The sequence below is a fragment of the Poecilia reticulata genome, linkage group LG19 (assembly GCF_000633615.1).
Source record: "Poecilia reticulata strain Guanapo linkage group LG19, Guppy_female_1.0+MT, whole genome shotgun sequence".
Lineage (NCBI taxonomy): Eukaryota > Metazoa > Chordata > Actinopteri > Cyprinodontiformes > Poeciliidae > Poecilia > Poecilia reticulata.
The window spans coordinates 12875255-12899681 of record NC_024349.1 but is presented as its reverse complement, the minus strand read 5'-3'; the positions used below and the strand labels follow the sequence as shown (position 1 = coordinate 12899681).

Here is a 24427-nt window from a genome sequence, read left to right as displayed (position 1 = left end):
TATATATAAACTGGCACTGTCAAGTGTTAGAGGACAACAGTACACTTTCAATTTTCCAATCTCATTTTATTTAAAAGCATTGAGCAATACACATGAACAACACAAACTTGTTTTAGCTGCACATGAGGTACTTCTCTCTAATATGAATAGTTTAGAGCAGTGGTCTCAAACTACAGTCCTCGAGAGCCAGAGACAAGTCTATTTTAGAAGTCTTAAATTTTTTAATGCTATATTTGTCCATCAATTGCTTATGCTGTTCAGGAGAGTTCATATATAACATAATTTGTATTGAAAAAAACAGCTGTCAGTGAAATTCTTTTATATGTTTCTGTTTAAAAGCAAGCAATATAAGCTAACTTGTGTGCAAAAATAGTTTATTCAGATCCCAGAGCCATGCAGAACAACAGAACACACATTGACTAAGCGGATGTCTGGTATCCGCAGGTATTAGAAACCAAAGCCGCTTGTGAATAGCAGAAATCTGCAAATACTTGACCAAGTGCAGAACTCAAAGGAGCTTTCAAGATCAAAAAGAAATTTGTTCCTGAGTTATTGTTTGCCAGGTGCTTAACAGTGCACCAGCAGCACATCACGGTTGTATCAAACTGGCTGCTTATTTTAGACTGACAATAACACATCCACCTCAAAGCTTTGTTACTGCGCTTCCAAGCCGCGAGAGGCTGCAATTTTAGCACAGGAGAAGGCTGAATATATTCAGTAATAATGTGACAATGGCAATGTCTGGTATTTTACTACCCAAATTGATGTCACTTTTTAATGGCTATAAATTGCCATCCTTGTTAAATATCATGTGCTTTAATGTTCTTTATTCCTAAACCAGGCCTACATTATTTTTCTATAAAGACATTTCCACCTTGCATTTCTGACAAATGTCATTAATTTTTAAGATGCAACTGAAATACTGCTCAAGTTTTCATTGTCTTTTTGCTAAAAGCTTGTTCTGCTTTCATGCTAGCTTTTACTTTTTCTATTTCTTGGAACAAAATTTGCAGTAGTTGCCAAAGAAAAAGAGGAACATTGTTTATTTTCTCAACCTTTCTCAATTGCAAATATTTGCAGTTCCTCCCTTGCAAATATTTGCATTTTTAGTTGAAGCGGGTTCGTTACCAATCTGTCACATCAGCTGGTTTGAGTGTATTCAGCCACACAGCATGCACAAGAAAGTTGACTGTCATTTCTGTGTTGAGTTAGATTCCTTGAAGGAGACGAGAGCTGTCAGTTTATTCTGGCCGGGTAGCGCAGCAGTCATAGGAGAGGAAAAGGAAGAGATTTTATTTTATTTTTTACTTTTTTTCTGCTGTGTGTGTTTGAGAGAGAGCGTGTGTGTGAATTTAGAGGCTGATATGGTGTGTCTGTTGGGCAGCAGCAATGTCGCAGGAAGTCTCTGCCACTGACAAGAAGCCGAAAACGTGTCCACCAGATATGTCAGAGGGAGTGTGTCCCTTTCTGCTGCAATTCCTAAAGGTCTTTTCATCAAAACTACACCAAAAGAGGAATCTAAAAATCTCTTATGGAGGGTTAAAGCATATTTACCAAAGTCTGAACTTTGACTGGGCCATGCCAGCACAAAAATATGCACTGAACTGCGTACATTGTAGCTCTGAATGGGTTGCTTTCTTCTTGTAGGCAGAACTTTTTCTCCAGTCTCAAGTCTTCTGCAGCTGCTACCACATTTTTCTTATGGGATTTACCTGTATTTAGCGCAATCTATCTTAAATCTTTAAATGTATACTAATGGTGATCAAATAAGTACATTTCTATTACAAACAAAGTACCTGGTTTTCCTGTTTTTTTAAGAAAGTGGCATTTTATCCAATGCTTTGTCCTTTCTTGGTGCTAGCGTACCAAAAAGAAATATGGATTTCAGTTTTTGTCAAATTATTAGTAGAATACCACCTGCATACAAATTGTACAGGCAAAGAATAGAAAGGGATAGAAAAACAGCAGCCCTTGAGCACTTCTCACACTGACTTGTAAAATAGAGGCAGAGCTGACACATACAATACTCTGCACTTGGCCACTTGTGCATGATTCAGCAAACCCACTTGGCTCTGACATGAGGCCAACAGAAAGGCCGCGAGAGCCCTCTTTCCATTGAATTGAGTAGGGAACTTGTCAGAGGCCAGGTAAAACCATCCACATGCTGTTTGTTTTTTTTAGCAGCAGACATCTTTACTCGTTCTCATTTCCAAAGAGAAAACTCCAGTTTTTATCGATTCCTGATATCTTGCGTTGTACGGAAGCTCGGAGGGGCATTTCACACCTCCTTGGATGAAATCATTATGTTTACCTTAACAGAAACACGCACCTAAAGAAAACATGTTCAATTGAGCGAAGGCCATTTTTCCTTCTCAGCAAAGCTTGTATGCTCATCACCAAGCGAGATGGAAGTTACTCACCAATCCTATCAGAATGCCAGACAGAGTGGATTTACTGGAGCCTGAGGGGTTTGTGTGGGAAAATTGATGCACTCTAACATTTTTCACTAATTAAATAAAGCTATTGTTACAGAGAAATGTCCACATCAAGAGATTTACTGTGCTATAAATTCAACATAATACGTGGAAGTAGAATTTTTGTGTTTTTATGTTTGAGATCTCCAGCGGTTTCAGATCAAACCAAACAATATTTATTAATAAAGATGGTCAAATATTGACTTCAGTTGCTAATGGAAGAAATATGCACATCCCCACAATCTCCCTCTCCCAAAAACATATGAAATTAGGGGTAACCCTTCTTCTTTTATACATTTCCAGTGCGCATTCATTTATTTACACAACCGAAAGCTTCTTTCCGTTTTTTTTAAATATCACATCACACGTGTAAAGAATTCTGTCTGCACGTCATTTCCATTCGTAATCAGCCAGCTAAGTCATGTAGTGTCAGGCTGAGAGCAAAAATAGAATAGGTAAGTCATTTTGACTGCTGGTGGTCATCAAAACCTCTTTCTCTTTATTCTCTCTTCTCCCTTTGCTCGTACTCTCCTCTCCAGAGATGTGTGGCAGCTCAGGACGTGGCTCAATATAGACTGGCGTGCCATTTCCCCACTGGCTTAATTAAAGGCCTAAAACAATGATCAGCTAATGCAAAAGCCCTCCCCATCTTGTGCAAACATAATTTTTTCCCCCCCTTCGCTTCTGTCAGGTGCTGAAGTGAGATGAATTATAAGACAGACACAAGCCTGATGGCAGCTTGTGATGCGTCTGGCTTTGCCCTCTAATCACAGATTTTTCATTTCCACTGAAATTCTGTTTCATTTGCCCCCAAGCACAAGATGGATATTGAGTCTAGGTTTGGGAAATCTACAGCTCCTAGAACTGGTGATTGATATCAGGAGCAAAGTTTCCTTTATTTTCCGAAATAACAGTAGATGTTTTGCATCTTCATCGTAGCGGTATGTTAATAGGTTTTGTGACCCTCGAGTCTGATACACAGTGCCTACTTTATTGCTTGTGAATCAAACAAATTTTGACTTTTTTTTTTTTTTTTTTTACCAAGAAGTTATTTGGGTTATTTCACAACTATAGGAAATGAACACAAACATTTTTGATTGCATGCACTTATTTTCGTATAATATCTCTGACAATACACAAAAATGATCTCTTCAGTTCTTTCCAGTCGGTTTTACTTAAAACACAGCACTGAGATTGTCTTAGATGACACACACCTTAACAGTGATTCAGCTGAAACGTTTGTTTTGGGTGTAGTTCACCATAAGATACTGATTGACGCTGTCAAAAGGTGTGAATCATATAATGCTAAATTGGTTCAGATCTCACTTGTAAGTCTGGGACGTCATTTGGCAAAGTTTGTATGTGTGAATAAAGATCACATGTGGGGTTCCTCAAGATTCTACTATTATCTTACGTAATCTGATGTCACAACTCCTCATCATATTTATGTTTCTAACACAAAACCCTTTTTTTCCCCCAATACAGTACTTCCACAAACTGTTACAGTTTCTTAGTCAGCGTCTATCCGTTGTCTCCGTCTCATGAAATAAGGTTGAGGTGGTAACAGGGCCAGGTGGGAAACCAAACATCTCTTTCCCTAGTGATACTGCTGCTCGCTCTGGTGAGTGCCAGGGCCTAAGTAGATATACACTGACTGGCCACTGCATTAGGTAGAGTACCACTTGTTGAAACAAGCAGTCACCTGCCACCCAATTGTAGCATTTAGAAAACCACTTGCTGAAGCTCAAACTGAACACCAGAATTGGGAAGACAGAGGATTTAAGTGACTTCAATCATGGCAATGTTGTCGGTGCCAATATGCTAATCTGAGCATTTCAGAAAATTAAGGTCAAAAATATTATTTTTGATTTAATGAGGATCATCCAATAAAAAAAGAAAGAGAAAATATCTCCTTTGAATGATGTCTTTTTGATGTCAAAGTGAAATGTGCAGACAGGTCCAAGATGACAAGGCAACATTAGCTCAAATGACATTTGACATCCAATATATCTGGAATACTCTCTAAATGCACAACAAATCAGCTACAATGGCTCACAGTTATCAAAACTGGCCAATAACAGATTGGAAAAATTTTGCAAATGTGTTACAAACTTGACATGAACAACATAAAGTCATAGATCCATCCTGTCTTGTATCAACAATTCAGGCTAGGGATAGTAGTATAATGGTGTGGAGGTTATATATCTTGATGGATGTTGGATCCTTTTTTACTCTTTATGTAATATAAATAATTTAATCTTGTGACATTCCTGGAAATTTGCATGTCATGTAGAAAAATGCTGGCCAGCTATGTGTGTACTTTGTGTTGCCCCCCCCCAAAAAAAAAAATTAAAAAACAAACACTGCTGAGTTTATTAGGCCTGACAGGATGTGCAAATACATTTTTTAGCTCAGTTCTCTCACATATCCTCATACATACATCAAAGAGGCAATTGATAGACTCCGGAAAGAGTGCGGAGGAATATTTTGTCCTATCTCCAAATCTTTTTTTTTTTCTTCTTCTTCTTCTTCCTCAAGAAGGCCTCATTTGACCTACCTTCCTTTAACACCCCCGTTTAAAATGAAAGAGTTGTCATGGTAACACTACTGGTGTCATTCCAGTGAGAAAAGTGGAGAGATGAGCCACAAGAGCTCTGGCTGGCCTTAGAGAGCTTCTGGTTTACTCCATACACAGCTTGTCACTTTAATAGACCTGCACAGACTGTGAGATGAGTGCAAAGATTATAACTTTACTAAACTGGGCAACTGTGAACTGGACCTAAATATTTCCATTTGCAGACAGATCTCACATCTTTTTCTTTCATTACCCCTAAGCAGCTTCTGTGGCATGTGTTTCTGTTTTTTATTTAGATCTAGAAGTGTACTTGCAAGATCCATCACCTCTATTTACTCCACCATCAGCTGATTACAGTTCCTTGAAATCTTGACTTTTTCATTCATTGCATTTTATGTAACAGAAGCAAAGTAACATTTGTTTCAACTTCTTTTGTAAAATAAACTCTGATAAGTGGCGGGCCAAAATATCCTGTTCCTTTTAATGGAGATACCCTAAATAAAACTGTCACCGAACAAGTAAAATCCACAAAAACTCGAGACCCCTACTAATGAAAGACATTTCAATAGTTCTAACATATATCCTAATTTTCCTTGAAATGCACAGTCAAAGCACAACAGCAGAAGCTGACATCTACAGAGTTAGGGATCACAACAGCCTACAAAGAGCTGAAACCGGCAAATCCTTTAAAAAGTATATAACTTCATATTTTGTAAGTTCTGACTAAGTATACCGTAGCACTAGTGCTGAAGCTGGCATCCACAGTCTTCCTTATCACCGCTTTTAGGAGTTCACCCAATCAGTGCCAAGGAAAATGAATGGCACTCCTGGATTGGTTGCTTTTGCAAACGTCAACCAATAGCGTGTCAAGTAGCATTGTGCCTCGGTGTTTAATCTTCCCAAGATGCATTTTCTTCAGCATGTTTTAGATGTGCTGTACAAAAAAAAAATCTGCAAATTGGTGAATCAGCAAATACTGAACCCCGACTAGGAGGGGGTCCACTGTAATGTACAACTGTTGTGGAAAAGCAACATTGCTCATAACCCCTGCTACACTATCCCTATGGTTAGATTTCTGTAGCAAAATTGTGCTCTGAGGATGCTTCCTTCCATAGACGATTGTCAGAGAGATGAAGCTAAACAAAGGATACTGTTAGTTTTCAGGAATAAAGTCACCTGTTCACAGCTGCAGGTACATCACTTCTCCTTTGGCTCTCTTGATTGAAAACTAGGAGTCAGCTTAAGGGGCTTACATTTTTGTGTGCTGCCTCGGAGCCTTTTTGCAAGTCCCATGCTAAGGCTTACAGCGTGTAAAGTTTGCTGAGGGCGTTTTATCTTGAGGATTCATTCACAGCTGAAGAGATGCCGCGAATGAGCAAATATGGGATACCCTCTGTCTTTTTTTTTTTTTTTGCCTGGCCGGGAGAGATCCTGCAGAAGGCTCCGAGCCGATTACTTCTGAAGATTGTTGCCTTCTTTGAAGCCCTTTGCTTCTTTTATTAATAAATTGACTGCCAAGCTTGCGTGTACACTGCTATTGCTGAAAAATCCAGCCGCCCTTGGTGACAGGGCTATTTGTGTGTATGGGAATGAATAGTTTGTTCTTCAGTTTGGAGAATAAAACTTTCCATTGTCCTCTTTTATATGCTTGCTTGAACAGTTGTCTTTGTGCTACTTTCAAATTCTTTCTTAGCTTTTAATGCTTAGGCTAACTGAGGCTTACAAGCCCTCACTGGTCAAAGAACCTCTCTACTCTTCACTTCACTGGAAAACATTTCTGTGTTTATTTCGCAGCACTCGCATGTTTCTGTGATGCATTACAGAAAGGGAAGTGAAGTGGTTCTTGCATTGTATGGCCCTAGGAAAAGTGAAGGAAAAAAACATAATGAGTTAATGCAGTTGGCTATTGTAAAGGTAGAACATTTAGTGTTTTATCAACATTATTCCATCAAGCAAGGATATAGTTTCTACTAGTTATAAGATCTGGAATGCAGATGTGTTGTAGTTACAGAAGAAACCGAAGTCTCCAGCAGAACCATTAAGCCACCGGGTTACATCGCTTGCATGATAAATTCACTGTCCACCCCCACTTTTATTATGATATCCTTTCTCCAGGTTTCCCCTAGGTATGGATTTGGTGAAGAACTAATTTCTTCAAAATGGCATAAGGTGCACTTGGCAATCGACTGACAACTTCGCTAGCCAATAGAGCAGAAACTACATTCAGATATTTATCAGGAACATCATAAAACACACAAAGAACAGAACATAAAATCCCCTACCAGAATATTTGGTCTGTCACACTGTTAGTATTATAGTTTTGGGGCTTGTTTTTTCTTCTTTTTTTGTCATTATTAATAAGTGCTTGCATGAATACTAGTGGTGGTTGATTAGCTAATTTAATCACCTCCTCTACATTTTCAAGGTTTATGCACGCACCTTTGTATACATAATAGAAATAGCTTCAGCATATTGCATCAAAGTCAGGAAATAGTTTTTAAAGTTTTTGAAGTTCAAGATCTTGTGGCACAAAACGACTAACTGTAGTGTTTTTCTTTTTGCTCTTCATGCGGGTCTTCTTAACTTTTTTTTTAGTTTTTGCAATATTGCTTCAGATGTTCCAGTTTACCTTAGACACTTTGAAGAACTGCTGTTTAACTTTAATCAGCACCCACATCTTGTTCCTGAAAAATGTCAGTAGCTCTTATTTAACTTTTTGTTAAAACGAGTTTCCATTTACTCCCACATCTTTTCTTATTTGCAAATATCACTTTGCTTGTTTTGTATTCCTGCTTCTCTTTCGCTCTTGATTTTTTATTTTTTTTTTTGTCTTGGTGGCTGATTATCTTGATTCTCTGAATAAATCTCTTGAGTAATTACCCTTGAATGTAATTTTCCTACACAGTGTCTCATCAGAAAACACTCTGCGTTGTTACATTAATGATCAGAGGAGCACTTACACTGTGAAGCAGTGACAAAACAGACAGACAGCATCAGCTCGTTTTCTATCGGCCAGCCGCACATTGACTTTTCTTTCGATTGGCTTCAAATTTACAGCTCGGACGGCAAACTGCAGCACTAAAAACAGAACTGTTGGGAGCTCACAGGCTTTACAATCAGTGAAGACAAAAGAGCGGAGGAGTGGAGGGCAGCAGGTTAATGAGATCACCCACTAGGTGAGGTCGCCCACCTCGTCAAACAGGGGAAGGCCGCGTCTGCTTCAGGAGTCGGATCCAATCAGCGGAGCTTGTCTGAAGCCATCAGAATCAGAGCCACAGACGAAGTCATTCTGCCCCGGTTCTTTGATTTAAACCCGATTGTTTATTGAATCCACTTCCTTCTCGTTTCCAGGGCAGCTTTGTGGCCTGCATGACTGCCATCCTGAGACAGATGGATGACTATCATTACGGTCATCTAATCAACACTTTTGGCAAGATAAGAAGTGACGTGGTGGTGAGTACATCGTAATATGTCTGCCCTTTTCTATAAGATGTTTCAGTCTGCATTAGGTCGTGATAATAAAAAACCTCATCTTCTTCTGTTGCTAAAAATTGGAAGGGTGATTATTGTGGATATTGCTCAATAGAATAGATTAATAAATATGTAATTTGGTAATTTAATTCATAAATAAATGTTTTCATATTTAGAAAAAAATTCATTTTGTTGCAGTTAAACAAATGAACATTGTCTTAGTCCTGGAAGAAAATTAGTTTTCCAGATGAAGAAAGAAGATAGGAAGCCTTAGCCGACCATAGTTCACCTTACCCTCTTTTGCTGAAAAACCTTTAGTAGGACACTTTTTGTCACCATCCACCAGTGTCTCATCAGTCTGAGGAAAGATCCCCAATCCGCTTTTACACGCGAGATGTTTTAAGAGTTCCTTGCATGAGGTAAACATCTCATTTCTCATTTATAAAACACTGCATATGTTCTATACTAAAAGTGCAAATACGCCCATATGCTAAAAAAAAATAATTCATGATTTATAGAACCGTTCTCACAGACACCAGAAAGCGATTTCTCCTTTATAGATCACAGCTGCACCGCCTTCTGTTCCACCTTCTGTTCCCCACCTCACCATATGTGTTGCCAGTTTCACCCACCGCCAAAAAAATAGCGTATGGGCCAGAGTTTGCGTGAGCAACTTCACGTTCTCTCGTCAAGTTTGTTTTTTCATAGACTACAGCCTTATAGGGAAGGTGACGTTTCAGGCCTCGTTCTGTTGCAGTCTAGTTCCATTGGAGCTTAAATGTTTTGACAAATGATGTCACATTTTCCTCAAGCACCCTCTGATACAAGGTAAAATTCTTTCAATGGAGCTGCAGCAAAAATCTCCAACCATGAAACTTCCAGCTCTATGTTTCACCATCTGCATGAGGTTCTCTTTCCTCAATGCTCTGTTTGGTTCCTCCAAAGCACGTTCTTTCTCATTGTACAGCCTTTGCAATTTAAATATCAACAATCTCTGTAGGTCCTGTGATAACAATTTAGCCTTTTTTAGAAATGTCTTTTAGCTTCTTAAGGTAAACCAGCCTGAACGGTTCGTTGCTACTGTGTTTGTACTTGTATCCTCTTCAAGTCGGTTATCTAGATAGTATAATGCCTTATTTTTGAGAGCTCTTTAAATTCTTTACCAAACTCACAAGTTGGTGTAACTTTGTTTCTGAAGGGCTCTGAGAACTGATCTCAGAATTGTTTGTTTTGCTTTCACTTATTTTTAAATTGTTTGGCAGCAGCTTTTCTTTTTTTTCTTTTTTTTTTTTTGTCATGATTTCGTGTCGGTGACTGTCTAGCCAGCAGTCTTCACCATGACTGTGTAGGCTACAGTACGGTCATAATATGTCATTTCTGTATTAAAAATCTCCTTATGATATTCAAATTTTCCAAGAAACTAGATTTTGTGTCATCATTAACTGTAAACCTTAATCATAGTGACTTGCAGAATTTAAATTATAAAACATGCAACTATACTATATGTGTATATATATCAATTTTTGAATTGAATTACTGGAGTAAATTGACTTTCTGAATTTTCTTATTTATTGAGAGGCATCTGTAAATTCTTGTCCTCCGTTTAGAGGTATGAAATTGAATTTCTTAAAGATCTTGCCTTCAGGGTCCTACATGAACAACAGAAACTGAGGAAAATGGATTACTTATTGCAGCCAGCATGTAGTGGGAGAGCAGGAATAAATCCCAATGATTTAGGTTTTCAGGCGTAAATAATCCTGCCCTTGGAGCGGCATTTCTCCAGTAGCTGTAGCCAGATTAGCGTTCTATTGCTCCTTCCCAATAAATAACAAAATCTGTCTGTCAGGAAATTGGGGAGATTATGGAGCAAGGATCAGATATCAGATTAGCTTCCCAGGTACATCTGTTGAAAATACAACATTCATGGAATTTACCTTACATGACTGCAGTAGTTGTTGTCCTTATTTCATTAAACTCATATTTGCTGACATCCTGATAGGTATCATTTTAATATAAATAACAAAGATATATGCTTTTTACATACCTGTAAACAAACTATCATAAACAGATAAAATAGTGTTTTCTGATATGTTTGAGACAGATTTCTGTTAAGGGGACATATTTAGACTCATTTCAGTAACCGGAATGACTTTGTTGTTCTGCGGTTTTTCTTCATATGCAAACTCACTTATTCACACAAATTCATTTAACTAGATAGGATAATTTAATGCCAGTAACCTCCATATTTATGTTGCTAGTTTTTAGACGCTGCTGTTAAGAAGAAATCTCCCTAAAACTGAGAGAGATTCTGTGACCAATTTCTGATCACTGATTTTGTAAAGCTATGACCCAATTTTAGCCAAACATAACTTCTCTTTCAGAGTAATTTATAGCACAACAACTTAAACTTGTTTTTTTTTTATTTTGTCATGTTACATCAACAAACTTAAAAAAGAAAATGCTTCAAAGTCTATCAGTGTGGAAACGTTTAGTGGCCTAAACAAAGAGATGTATAAGTCTTTAGAATTTTGTAATATGCCTTCATAAAATAGAACGTTAATAAAGACCTTTTCATAGTGCTCTTATATACGAGGTCAGACGAATAACTGTTCTCATTTTGGCAACTTTCTCTCTCCCACAGGATTTCCTTATGGAAACATTTATTATGTTTAAAAATCTCATCGGGAAAAACGTCTACCCCTCGGACTGGATCATAATGAACATGATGCAAAACAAGTAAGTGAAATTTTGCTGAATTAACACGCACTCCAAACACAAACACGGAAAAGTAAAGCAGCTTGAAAACGTCCATCTCTGTTGTTGCTAAGGAACGGCAGTGGGGAGCGGGTGAGATTTTTCATTTTTTTTTCCAAAAATGTTTTTCTCTCCATGCAAATATCGGCACAAGGCCTCAGCAGTGTAGCAATCAGATGAGCAGTCAGCGCAGCCTCAAACAAATGCATGAATTATAAATGCTTTGGAGTATGCTGTCTGCTAATCTCCAAATTTAGTCTCAGCATCTCTTTACTTTGCTGCTTGTTGTGCCACAGCAGCTTTCTGTTTTATTAATGTTGCCTTGCTTGAGTTTTTTTTTTTTTTTTTTTTAAAGTAAAAAAGATTAAATACATGTTTTAGTTCAGGAGTTTAGTCAAGAGCTTTTCGTTGTGCATATGCCACCTGAAAATATTTCCTTTTCATAAGTGACTTTTGCAGTAACAGAACCTGTTGTGATGCACTGTTAGGGGTTGACACATCAGAAATTGACTGTGAAAACCCGAAGTCGTTATATTTCTTATCTACAAGCATCTGAGTCAAGGTCGATTTCTTGTCGTCTCTGTGAAAATTCCAGATAGGATGAAGACATATCTGCCTTTTAAGATTTTTACTTTCCTTACTACTTCTTTTGTTCTCATGAAAAGACTTGAAAAACATCAGAAGACTTGCTGTGTTTTTTAATACTCCCTTAATTCTGCCTCCCTGCTGCTGTTCAAGTTGTCTATATATTGTTAAAGGACTTCAGTCGTTTGTCTCTCACAAGGTCTTCTTAAGATGTTTGAATGGAAGAGCACTCGCAGAGTTTATTCAGGATGGATGGCCGGACAGTAAGATGGACACTCACAATGATGAATGTTGGGACGGATAGAAGCTTGGATGGATCGAGGGATGGATGAAAGCATAGACAAAAAAAATCCACCAAAGTGGGTAGAATCAATAAACTTATTCTCTTCTCGCTGTACAGTATTTGGCGTCTTTTCAAACCCCCTTATTGATTATTTAAAAATAAAAAAAAAAAGCAATTAGTGGCAAATCCAGTGACTTTTTTGCTTTTGAAGACCTTTATGGCAACATGTAAACCCCTTCCATTTCTTAAAGACTTCAATCTATCTTGCACTGTCTTCCTGCAGCATACCACCGCCAGCAGTCAAAGCAGAAGAGAACTCATTCCACTCCATGTCCACATTGCTAATGAATCATTTTTGTGCAAAGCTAAGAAATTTTAAAGAGCCATCCTGGCAACATTCATTATTCCAAGCCTTGACTGGGTGTGGTTTTATACCAGAGTGCTTGGACACAAACCAAGCTGTATTGTTGTAACCAATAGGGAAATTCAATCTCAGTAGCCACCGCTCAACCCAAGGAGGCCAGCACTGAGATGATTTTAGGAAAATTACAGAATCAGAACACAAAAACATAAAGACAACACCCTTAAAAATCCTTAAGGTTTCAAAAAAAACCTTTTTACCATGTTAGCAAAGAGAACCAATTATGTATGAATGCTTAACATTGAGTTCTGTTTGTGTAAGATTTTTATTTTCTTCTTGCTTGTGTGGAAAAACAAGCTGTCAAACTTTGAATCTGACAGTACATGAACCTGTCTGTATACTACAGGTACTGGCTGTGGGATAAAACTGCAAAGCCTGTTTGTGAACCCTGCCCACATGCATCTGCAGGATATGGTAGAACGACTGCACCTCTGGCTGCTTAACAATCTGAGTGTCTCCTGGTAAACTGGGGTCAAACGTTTGTTTTAAACGGCACTTGCGTTGGTCAGAATTTGTTTTTGCGGGTGTGGAAACCAGCTATTTGCAGCAGGTGCTGTGCTTATTATGCTGGCCTCTATTTGACTCTGAGCAGTTTTCAGCCTCTTCCTATTCCTGCCAAAAGCATCATCTCCAGCTATGGCATTTGACTACAGATTGCATTGCTAGATTTAGATTATATCGCTTTTATTCATCCAGTTGATTGCTGCATGCCGTATTCTTTTCTAAGACAGTCAGTATTTGCTGCCTGTGTCACAAAGCAAGAAACGTTGATGTGTTTTGCGCCCAGTTCCCTTCCGGTGAGCAGTGACATCTGTTTTCATGTTAGCGAACAAGGGAGGCCTTACTGACCTTTCCTTAACCTCACACTCAACATTTCAACATGACTCATTTAGCATTTAACATTAAAAAAAAGCTCATTTAACAACTCATGAGCTGATGTAATCCTGTGATTAAGCCAGATTGATGACACCACTGAGGTGCCATCAGGTTTTTTTAAGCTGCTGCTTTGTACCGTGGTGCATAAAGAGTTTTATTTTTGACGCCGACTTGAGACCGGTGTGTCATCCCCTTTGCCTCAGCAGACTCTTTGTCAGCTAAACCTTTGTACGCTTGTGCATTCGTGACAGGCAGCCAAAAGATTAATTCAGCATTCGAGCTTGTGCATTCTGTCACTTGCTTGAGGTAAATTGTTATTTATTTCAATGAAAAACAAGTCTGTCAAAGCCTGACTCATCTCACCTTCTTTATACTTGAGCTTGTTGAAATACTTCAAGTGCAAGCTTCATGACAAATTAGCAAAACTCCTCCATTTGTTGCCATCCACCTGAGAGTGTTTGATTGGATGTGTTGCTGCCTCCTCGCAGAGCAAGGTGACACAATGCTTCATTCCATGACAGCGCAATTAATGTTTTGCAAAACCTTTTTTTTCCTTTTTCCTTTTAATTGCCTTAAGCAAATACTGAAGTTGGACCTAGGTCACAGTAGCATATCAAGTCTTGATTAGAGCTGGGCATTGTTAGGAAACTTGCTGTTCAATTCGATTTTAATTCAGTATTGCTGCCAATTCTTCAGTATTGACTTAATATTAAGTTGTTTGGAAATAAATAATTGGATTACCTATGAATGACTTTATGCATTACTTTTTTTCTAATATTTCCGGCCCATATAAACAGCCATGATGGTATGCATTACTTTAACAGTGTCTGCATTAACATTTTTATCTCAAAATTAAAACGGTAGCACAATAACACTTGTTTTAAATACAAATATTGTATTAAAATTGAAGTAAAGTGTATGTAAACATAAAAAAGTATCCTTTACTTGTAGAAACTGAGATAATTCATCTACTAAGGCTACTGTTGCAACGTGCAGGCGAAGCACATGCAGATTAGCGTAGTCACTGTTTTCAATGAAGATCTTTGAGCATATGCATCTAACACTAGTACACCAATATTCACTTTTCACATTTCACTTAATAGGACTGTTATGGTATTTGATCTTGTCTTTAGTTGTAACATCTACTGTAGAAAGAGCTTCATGACATGCTGGAATGCTCTTCAGGCTTCTTCCTGGGTGTCTTGATTGTGATGAACTCATGTCACGTTGAGCTCAGCGATTTGAAACTCCTACTGTCAGCAGATGGCTTCTGTATGTCCCCACATTGTGGTAGCACCACTAATGAGATGGGCTTAACCTCCTACTCTTTCTCCGGCCATCAGTTCCTACTTTCCTCCGGGTAGCAAACGGATTTATGGGCTCTAATTGCCCCGGTGACAGCAGCATCAGCGGGGTCAGCCACAGACTGTCGTTTACCACTGCGCCAACTGGCCACGACTTGAGAGTTTTGATTAATTGGCAATGGAGAGCGTCTCACATGTGTTCTCTGAAGCAACATGAAACACATTTGCTTGTTTTGATCATTTTATTGAATGTCTCTAATGTGGTTACTTCTGATGCGTCAGTCAGATTTTGTGTTTTATGTCACTCCCTTTTTGACAAACAGCAGTGCTAAATACAATGCTTCATTAACTGATTATTTTTAAAAAAAAATAATGTGATCCTTCTTGCATTCACAGACAAATAATCAGAGTGTAATTGGGACCTGCATTGCAGTGCATAGGAGAGCATTGAAATGCCTGGTAAGACACCATGCCAGTGATGCCCCACATGCTACTGACAGCATTTAGGCTAACATTAGCATTCTGGCTAATTTTAGCTTATACACTAAGCTAAAATAACATGAAGTCCATGTTACTCAACATGCTTATGACTCTCTACATGCTATTGAGGACATTGTGGCTTACCTTACGCTACAATGCTAATTTTTAGCATCAGACTCCTGGGTTCCAACCGACGGGCACACTTTGGCAGGCCCCAGTTTAAATTTCTTCAGAAATGTTCTAGTTAGTGATATGTAATGTGTTCTCCCACTCTGACTGCATTACACTTTAGCCTGTCATCAACGTCTAAAAGCTATTTAATTACTCAGGTAAATTACTGATTCATAAGAAAATTTTAAAGTTCCAGTTCAGTTTAACATTATGAAAGTTATGTGGTCGAAGGAAATGTGTGAAGTAAGAAATGGGAACGAAGAAGCTTTTTAACTCTGATATGCATTCCATCATCCTCTTCCTCTGGAGGAAGCTGTTGTTTTATAAAACTTTGTGGCTGCCATTCAGACTTTCCTAAATAAGTAAAGACTCATGGAGGATCAGGAGGGCAGATCTGCAAGGCAAAAAAAACCAAAACGTACAGGTAGTCAGTTTGAATAAAGTTATTTAATTTGTAAAGCTGTATGTTAATAACCTAGCATATAAAAACTTTTAACAACAATGTCCCTTGTTATATATCTGACTTTTGTAAGATTTGTATAATTGAAAATACTATTTGAAAAATGTATCTTACATGTGCCATGTAAGATAGATGTAAGTGGTCCCACTTTTTATATAAACACAGCTAAAAAAACACACACACACTTTGGCACACATTGCATCTACTTTGAAAAAGTCGATGCTACCAAAATGCCTACCTTATTTCTCTGTTAAGATTGAGCTGGTTAAACACATTTTGTTTGCCTATGTATGGTTCCTTCACTGAGGTAAAAGTGTAAACTGCACAAGTAAATATCTGGAATGGTAATGCACTAAACAATGTATTAGTCTGTATGGGCGTTTGTCCCGTTTTTAACCCCCTTCCTATGCTGAACTTAATCGGTTCAGCAGTTATACACATCATCTCCTACTTGTTATTTCCTCTTTTTTTATCATTGTAAACCAAGTAAAAGTGACATTTATTTTCCCAAATTACATCCAATTACCTCCATTTTGGTTACAATGGCCTGAAGCACTGTAATCGACAGAGCTCATTGACATAATGATAACAGCGGTCTTAATAAAAGGCTGACATAAAGACACTGGTGCATGTAATCCATCATAACAGCGTTGACTTAATTGCATAGAGTCTAAGCTTAGAGTTTCCATTTGGTCTTTAAAAGTTTAGAAAAACATAGACTTTTTAAACCAGAAAAATCCCACTATACAAATGAAAAGTTATACTTGAGGAGATAAAAATACAATCACCTTTATAAGTGTGAATATTTAAAGTAAAATATAAATGATGTTATTGTGTGATTAATTTCAGTATAGTTTGATGAGATATGCCTAGCACAAACTCTTACAGCTTAATTAGGTACATGTGCAACTCCGTCAGGTTCTCCAAAACGTAACAGCTGGGAAAATGTTACTTGGTCTCGGTTTCACCTCCAACATTTAGAAGGTGGGAAAACATGAACGCACAAACACTTCTGTATAGTCAACGTTCAGGCTATCAGTGGTAACATAATGGCATGGGACTATTTTCCTGGCACTCTTTGGGTCCCTTAGTACCAGCTGATTCTTCTTTAATGGATACGGCCTACCTGAGCATTGTTCCTCAGTATTTCTATTCATTGTAACTTTTTCATGTACCTGCAGTTTGAACATAAATCCTCCGTTGAACCCGTTATCTCATTTAGATCACCACTGTCAAATTGAAAGGTCCCATTTCATGACTCTGCGCATCTGATTTGCTTTTAATTTGGAATTCAAATAAGTATCGATGCTCACAGCAATCAGCTGTGATTAAAAGGTCTGCCGTGCCATGAAGATTAGCCTTCTGTTATTCTAAAACCCTACATTGCAGTCTCATAATTGTGTTAAGGATCCAAGCTGTTTCACTCTATAAAATTTAGTTATATCTTTATTAAATGACTTTGTGAGAAAGGGGATTTCATTTTTTCCTTCTCATCACTCAGATGGGTCTGTGTGCAAAAAGTATACCCCCCCCCCAACCCCTCCTCTTCTGTTATAACTTGTGTATGCATTATGAAAAGACAAAATGTTAAAGGTTTAACCGAATGGATTTTGTTTTAATTGCTTCGTTAATATTGAAGCACGTAGCACCATTTCATTAAATGTTTGACATGAACTTTGCCACAAACGGCAAACTCCAGTGCAGAAGGTGAACTCCCTTAGCCCAAAGTGCAAGTAGTTCTGCCTAAGCCTGTTTGTTCCCTCATTAGTAACCCATTCACTTCTTCACACATTTTTCTGAAATGGGAAGCAGCTTCTTTTCATTACAACAGCTGCTATGTCAGTAATTTTAGGCAGCCAGAATGTAACTTTGAGGAACTCTGACATTTGCATCAGACAGCAGGCTGCCAAGTTTGAGAGGACCGCAACCTTTTCTCACAATATTTGCAAAACCGACAGACCAACTGGCCTGCAGGTTCAAACTGTAGTTAGTCACTTTTTTATCTACTTCCATCATAAGGTCTGAATTTCAACATCTCCTAGACTTGTGTTTTAAAAAAAAAAACTGGTGGTTCTAGTAGATTTAGTTTGTAAAACTGCTTCAATAGAGCAGTATCACTTCAGCTTCAAAACCTGGTTTTACCATTATAGCAATGCTGATGTTTATTTAAGCCAGTCGTCCCCAACCTACGGCCCGCGGGCCGGATCCGGCCCGCCGCCACGTTTGGTCCGGCCCCCTGAACAATGCCAGAGAGCATTCAGATTTTTTTTCATATATTGTATTTTCCGGTTTATATGGGGATTTTTCTTCAACCACCAGGGGGCTCTTTAGCAGGAAGTGTGTCCTGTAAACTGTGGATGTTTTGTTTAGTATGGCGCATTGCTGCCATCTGTTGGACTTTTAAGCAACTGCTTGACTTTTCTGTTATTTAATCAGTACAGTTGGTAGCGGTAGAGCAGATAAACACATGTTTGTTATGAACGCCTCATTCCAGGTTTCCCTCAATGGAATATATTCTAGTCAGTCCCAGTGACCGTTTCACGGTTTTTGCCCATGTGCTTTCTAGGTAAAAATCAATCAAGAAACGCGTCATGTCCCCCCTCCCGTCAACAATTTCCGGCAGCGCAGGTCATAAACGTGTAACACTTTTTTTGTTACAAACTGACTCCGGCCCCCCACCAGAGAAGGGAAAAGTTATGTGGCCCTCACAGGAAAAAGTTTGGGAACCACTGATTTAAACAATGATAGAGTGGATGGCATTGTATTACAATAGTAGCATTAAGATGTGAGATCATTAAATATTTCAACATTTCAATGATATACTAAAGTTGAAAGACCAAGGTATCATCAAACGTTTGGATCCTAGAATTTCATTATTGTCGAAGATGTGAAAAAAATAATATGCGGATTTGACTAATAAATGCAAACACAATCAAACTTGAAGTATTTTGTTGAATTTGTAAATGTAACTGAATGGTTTTTATATATATTTATACATATATACAACAATAATAATAATCTTTAATTAAAGATTATTTTTTGTTTATTTTCATCCAAACACATGGTTATTCTTAAAATGTGTTCTATATGCTAAAATAGATTGAAGCTTTTGAAGCAAAAATAGATTGCTTCAAAGATGGTATTTTGAAGAGATTGAAGAGATGGTACGCTCTTCCTCTGTGTAAATATAAAGGTCTAGCATATGATTGCAGTATGTTGACTCACCCCAGTGATATTTCTGAGTCATTAAAGTTCCCTTTATATATGTGCAGGAATGTTATTTAGAGTAAATTCTCAAAACGAATCTGAAAAAAAAAACAAGACATAGTTTTAATTGTATTAAAACTCTCATAGCCATGGCCAAAATGTCTTCAAATGTGTCCCCAGAAAGGTCAGTCTTAATATTTGATCAGGTGTCTAAAATAAAGTTAATCTAATTGAATTAAATGCTCTGATAACGAAGGTTTTTGACCTTGCACTATCTCTCAGCATTGCCAGACATGCCAGCTATTCAGCAATAGTATGCAAATGGGTCACGATGATTATCGGTGATGCTTGCTGAACTCAATTAGCAAGTATGATTGGGTGATAACTTTTTATTAGCATAAAGCTTAGGTGCAGATCATATGACAGCTCAGAGCTTTGTACCAGAACAGAAAGTCAACTTATTTAAATAATCTAAAAAAAATTGATGTAAAATCAAATCGTCTGTCCTGTGTACGGATGTAAACTTACACACACCCATCAGCCCATGCTAATTGGATGATTTTCCTGTCACTGATGGTTTGATCAAGCATATTTATTATAATGATGGCCTATGTGTGCTGACTGAAAATGACTGCAGTTGGGTAGGAGGTGCTGCTATGCTTTTGCTCAGCCTAATTAAAAAAAGTTAGTTATGTTTTTGTCTCTCTAAGCAGAAGTTAATGAAGTCTGTTGTTTTGTTGAGATAATTAGAGATACCTTGGTTTCATGAAGCTGAAGAACCAAGAAAAAAAATCCAAAAACTAACAATTACTAGGGTGACACATTTGGGTCTTCCCCAAAAACCCTTTATGTGTTAATCACTTTCATTTCTGTAGCTTAAGTTTTTGTGGAAAAAAATTATTCTCTTGTAATAGACTTGGGCTGGGGTACGGTTTCTACTCTGATTAAGTCATGACCAGATTGACAATTTGTAATGTTAGTAGAAGAGGTTTGCTAGTGTAGGCCAAACGCCCTGAAACCAAAAAAAACTTGCACTGTCATAACATCTCGCAAAATGAAGGTTAAACTGTAGAAAAGGCATGAGACAAAGTTTTAATTTTCTTCCAATTTTCTCTTTTGGAAAACATTTTGTACCTTGAAACATCTTACCTTTAGTTGGTACTTTAGAGAAATAACTGATTTTTCATCCTTTCTCCCTTTTTGTCTTTAGCAATTGACTTTGTCTCAGTAGTATGGAGACTAGGCATTGCAGGTTTTGTGAGATAAACGCTACTTGGTAGTGGGATTTGGAAGAAATGCAAGTTTAATGTACCTCGGTACAAAATATAATCTACACTTAATGTTCATTGTGCTGATACGGTGTAGTCTCACTCATGTTGCTAGTTGTTTGCACGGACTGTCCCCTAAAGTTGTTAGACTGTAGGGTTCTGTATTATTTTATAATTTATTCCTTTTAACCTGAATATACTCTAAGCTTTTATTAGTATTACATTTCCGTAGGGACCACGACTTGCAAATTTTTCACACTCTTAGACCCACGTTAAAAATTATATATTGTAAGGTTTTAGAAGAAGGACCTAAATTCCTTTAATCTTGTTTGAAATGGCCCTACAGTAAAGTCTGCGCAAAGTTCACCGCAAGGGAGAGTGTATTCTATTTTCATCTACCTCATTAAGTTTTTCACAGTAATTAATGGCAGGATGTGCTCACAGAGGAGCTGTCCCGTCTGTTAAAGCACATGATATGTCTGCAAGCGGAGGGACTGACTGACTGCTGGTTTCAAATGGGCCTTTTACTTGACATATTTTACATTAACATTTGCGAGGAACACTTTTAAGCTTATTTGTGGGAAAACGTCCACTATTTGTGTATGGACGGTAAAGATCAGTTGTGTAGAAGAGGACAGGAAATTTTCATCATGCCGCATCAGAGATCAGTTAGGAATGAAACTGTGAGGGTTTGTTTCTTACTAAGAGGGGAGATCAGAAGCAGAAGAAAAAAAAGAAGTTGATTACGGTAGACTTTTGCATGTTGAGTCATATTTTGCCAGAAGCTGTGAGGAGCATTGATGTAGCTGTTATCCTGACTGTGTGACCCAGAAGTTAAATCTGCATGCAGCACTGCTAACACCTCGAGAAATTCCGACTACTGATGATTATTACAATTAATCACTAATAGTAAGACCATGTATGATTTATGTATTTTCAGTAAAAGTGTTTCAGTAATGCAAACTTGCAGTTCCAGTATTCATCTTTAATTATTCTATTCTACATACATAGGAACTTTGGGGGTGTACTTCCAATGACAGGAGAATCCGTATCATTGGTCCTTCCTTTAATCCACTCTTTTATCTTGGGCACAGTTACAGACAGAGCATTGGTTGAACTCCAGTTGGTTTTCTGGTGTAGCTTTCTTAGGGTGAGGTGATTTGAGAAATCAGCAAGTAGGTTTTTGCAGCTGGGGTTTATGGGTGGATTTTTGTTTCTTTGGTTTTTCCACCAGTCTTATTAGATTCTGACAGGACACTGTGAGTGATAGTGGTGTGGTGTAGTATCATCCTTCAGGAGTTTATAAGTCTTGACCTTGGCATGGCTTGTTTCTTGTGTTCTTTCAACGCCACAGAGGCTTCTGTCCACATACGTGACGTCCAGGGAGGGCTGCACCTTGGCTTGGTGAAATTCCCCTGGTTCTCTCACTCTTCTTATTCTTCCCTAACAAAAAAAGCCATAAAGAAAAACCTTTTTTCAGCAAGTTTCCAATGATACCATTGCAATGTTTCAAGGACATATACAGTGCTCAAACTATAACTCAATGAAAGGTTTCAAAAGTTGGTACAGCTTATAGAAAAAAGCACAATCTTATCTAAAATACATTTCTCTGACCTTGAGTAATCAGCGAAGCTTTTCTCTCTTTTTTTTTTTTACATTTATTATATCCGAAACCTAAAAACTTTAATAGAACCGTCACAGTCTCTCTAGGGTAATGATCTATGGACAGAGATAACCAAAGTAGAGAGCTCTTTGAGAATGCACTGCATCAGTCACAGTATGTAAATGATGAACGCAGGCATCTGCTGTGAAGTGAAGCCAATACAGCAGTGCCTTAAGGTGCAACATTACTGATGGCTTCTATGTGTGAGGGCTTTTAGTGCATCTCTCCAATAGACGACTTATTGAAAAAAAAAAAAATCTTCTCACGTGACGTGCAAAGACGACAGATGTATTCCAAAAGTTGGCTTGTTTTTCTTTTTTTCTTTTTTTTTTTTGCTTTATTCAGTATGTTTGGTGTATTGACAGGTTGTCCTTAAAGGATAACCTTGTAGTATTGTTTAATTATCAGTTCCAGAATGGCTTCTGTTGTATAATTACATTAAATTAGAATATGATGTAACATACGCCTGAAAATGAGAAACAATCGGTACATTTATAGAAAACAGGTCTGTCTGCATGCTGTTAATGCAATGGCTAAAATGTTTGTCCATATTCAGAAGGCAGCTTCAGGTTCCCATGATTACAGAAGGCTTGCTGCTTTTTTTTTGCTTTTAGGCAAAGCAAATGTTTTCTGCTTTGCTTTTAGGCAAAGCAAATGTTAGCCTGTCTGATATCTTACAATATATGATATTCCTCTTTCCGTTTCATGTTTGAAGAAGTATTTAATGAATAATAGAGGTTTTTTTGTATTCTTTGGTCTCCAGTCATCAAATAAACACGAGAAGCTTATATATAAAAATAGGTCGGCAATTAGCTGCACATATCGAACACCGGTTCTTTCTTAGGTCATAGGTGCAAAGGAAGGAAATACATTTAAGCATTAGTCCAGCATTGGACCTATAAACTATATTGGCATGTTCACAGCTGCAGAAAATTGAGTAAGGTCTGCTGAGGGGGAGCCTGTGCAGGAGCAGACAGGATAGTGATAATAGGCTGTCTGAGTGCTTGGAAGATGCAGAGAGCTGGAGGAATGGAGTTCTAATGGAATATCCAAAGGTGTTCAATGACAGTTAACCTTTCTGACTAATGATTGGGGTCACAGGGAATGTGTATCGCACCCTCAGATAGCGCTTAGTCAGCAATGGAGATATATATGGGCGATGAATATTGTATGACTTGAAAATACCGGCGGTCCCACAGCTCTACTGTCGAACCAGTTCTTTTATTCCTGTTCAAGGTCAGTTATTCCAGGCAGTGGGAAACCCCCGGCGCCGTATCCACCGCATTAAACATTAGACCTTCCATTAAGCTCAAAGATCCCTAATCCCGTACAACTGAAGGAGAGTGTAGGAGATTTAGAGATAATACGCACGAAACAGCCAATTCCCATCATTATGTGATCCTGTTTTTAATGAGTTTAGCGTGGGTGAGGAGGACAAGGCTCTCTTGAAGCTACCCCTGCAGCAGATGTCTGCTCACCTGCCAGTGTTGCTTACACAAGTGTTGCATCTTAATGCCACTTTATTGCCTGCTCATGAAACTCTGATGCAATCCACTCATGGGGCATCACAACCGTCCTCCTTTCCCCTTTGCGATTTTCAGCACATCCCTGAGGCATCATTATTTGTTAAATTAGACAACCGGGTTTTTGTTTTTTGCATTTATGTATAGTGGATTGCATGCCCATGCCTCATTGAACTTTTTTCTTTTTTTTTTACATTGTGTCATGTTTCAGTGATAAACTGAAATGGATTTTATTTGGATTTCATTTAACCGACACAAATGACTGTGTAAGTGTGAAGTGGAGGGAAAAAAAGATATGTTTTATTTTCCAAATGGAAAATGTGAAAAGTGTAGAGTTAATATATTCAGCCACACTCGGTCAATATTTTATAGGAACACCTTCTGTTGCGAGATAACAAGTTACAGCACTTTGGACAATGGATCTTTAAATAAGTATTTACTGAATATGCTGTGCTTTAAAGTTGTTGGGGTTTTTTTCTATTGAAGGTACATTTTCAAGTGTGATTCTTCAAGATTGGCGCACACATTGCACCACAACTTCTTCCAGGAAATAAAGATAAATTAAGCAGAGGCAGAGGATCTCTGTGAGTGGCATTAATAATTTGCCTCTAAAAGCTTCATGCCACTTAAGTTATTAACATTTAATTCAGCAGCGTTGGAGTGGATTAACCTATCAGCCAATGTACCGCAGGAGATGTATTTCTAGTGTTCCTGCTATCTATTGTGCCTCCCATGTGGGTTCACAGAAACGCTGACCTGCTGTCGAGATTTGATTTGTTTAATGCTTATAAGGGCAAATGTACAAAAGTAGATTGTGCTGTTTTTTTTTTCTTTCTTTTGTTGTCGATTTATGGCCACATTGAAAAATGTTTTCAGCATATTTAGGTTTTTCTGACTCTAAAATATAATATC

General features: G+C 37.9%; 1 protein-coding gene across 1 annotated transcript in view; it reads left to right on the top strand.

Annotated features, from left to right (window-relative positions):
- The window catches only part of dock1 (dedicator of cytokinesis 1), a 205264-nt gene that overhangs the window by 127242 nt on the left and 53595 nt on the right, over positions 1–24427 (top strand). The window contains 2 exon segments of the mRNA XM_008437114.2: positions 8401–8502; positions 11162–11256. Of these exon segments, the coding sequence (XP_008435336.1) occupies positions 8401–8502; positions 11162–11256 (197 nt within the window).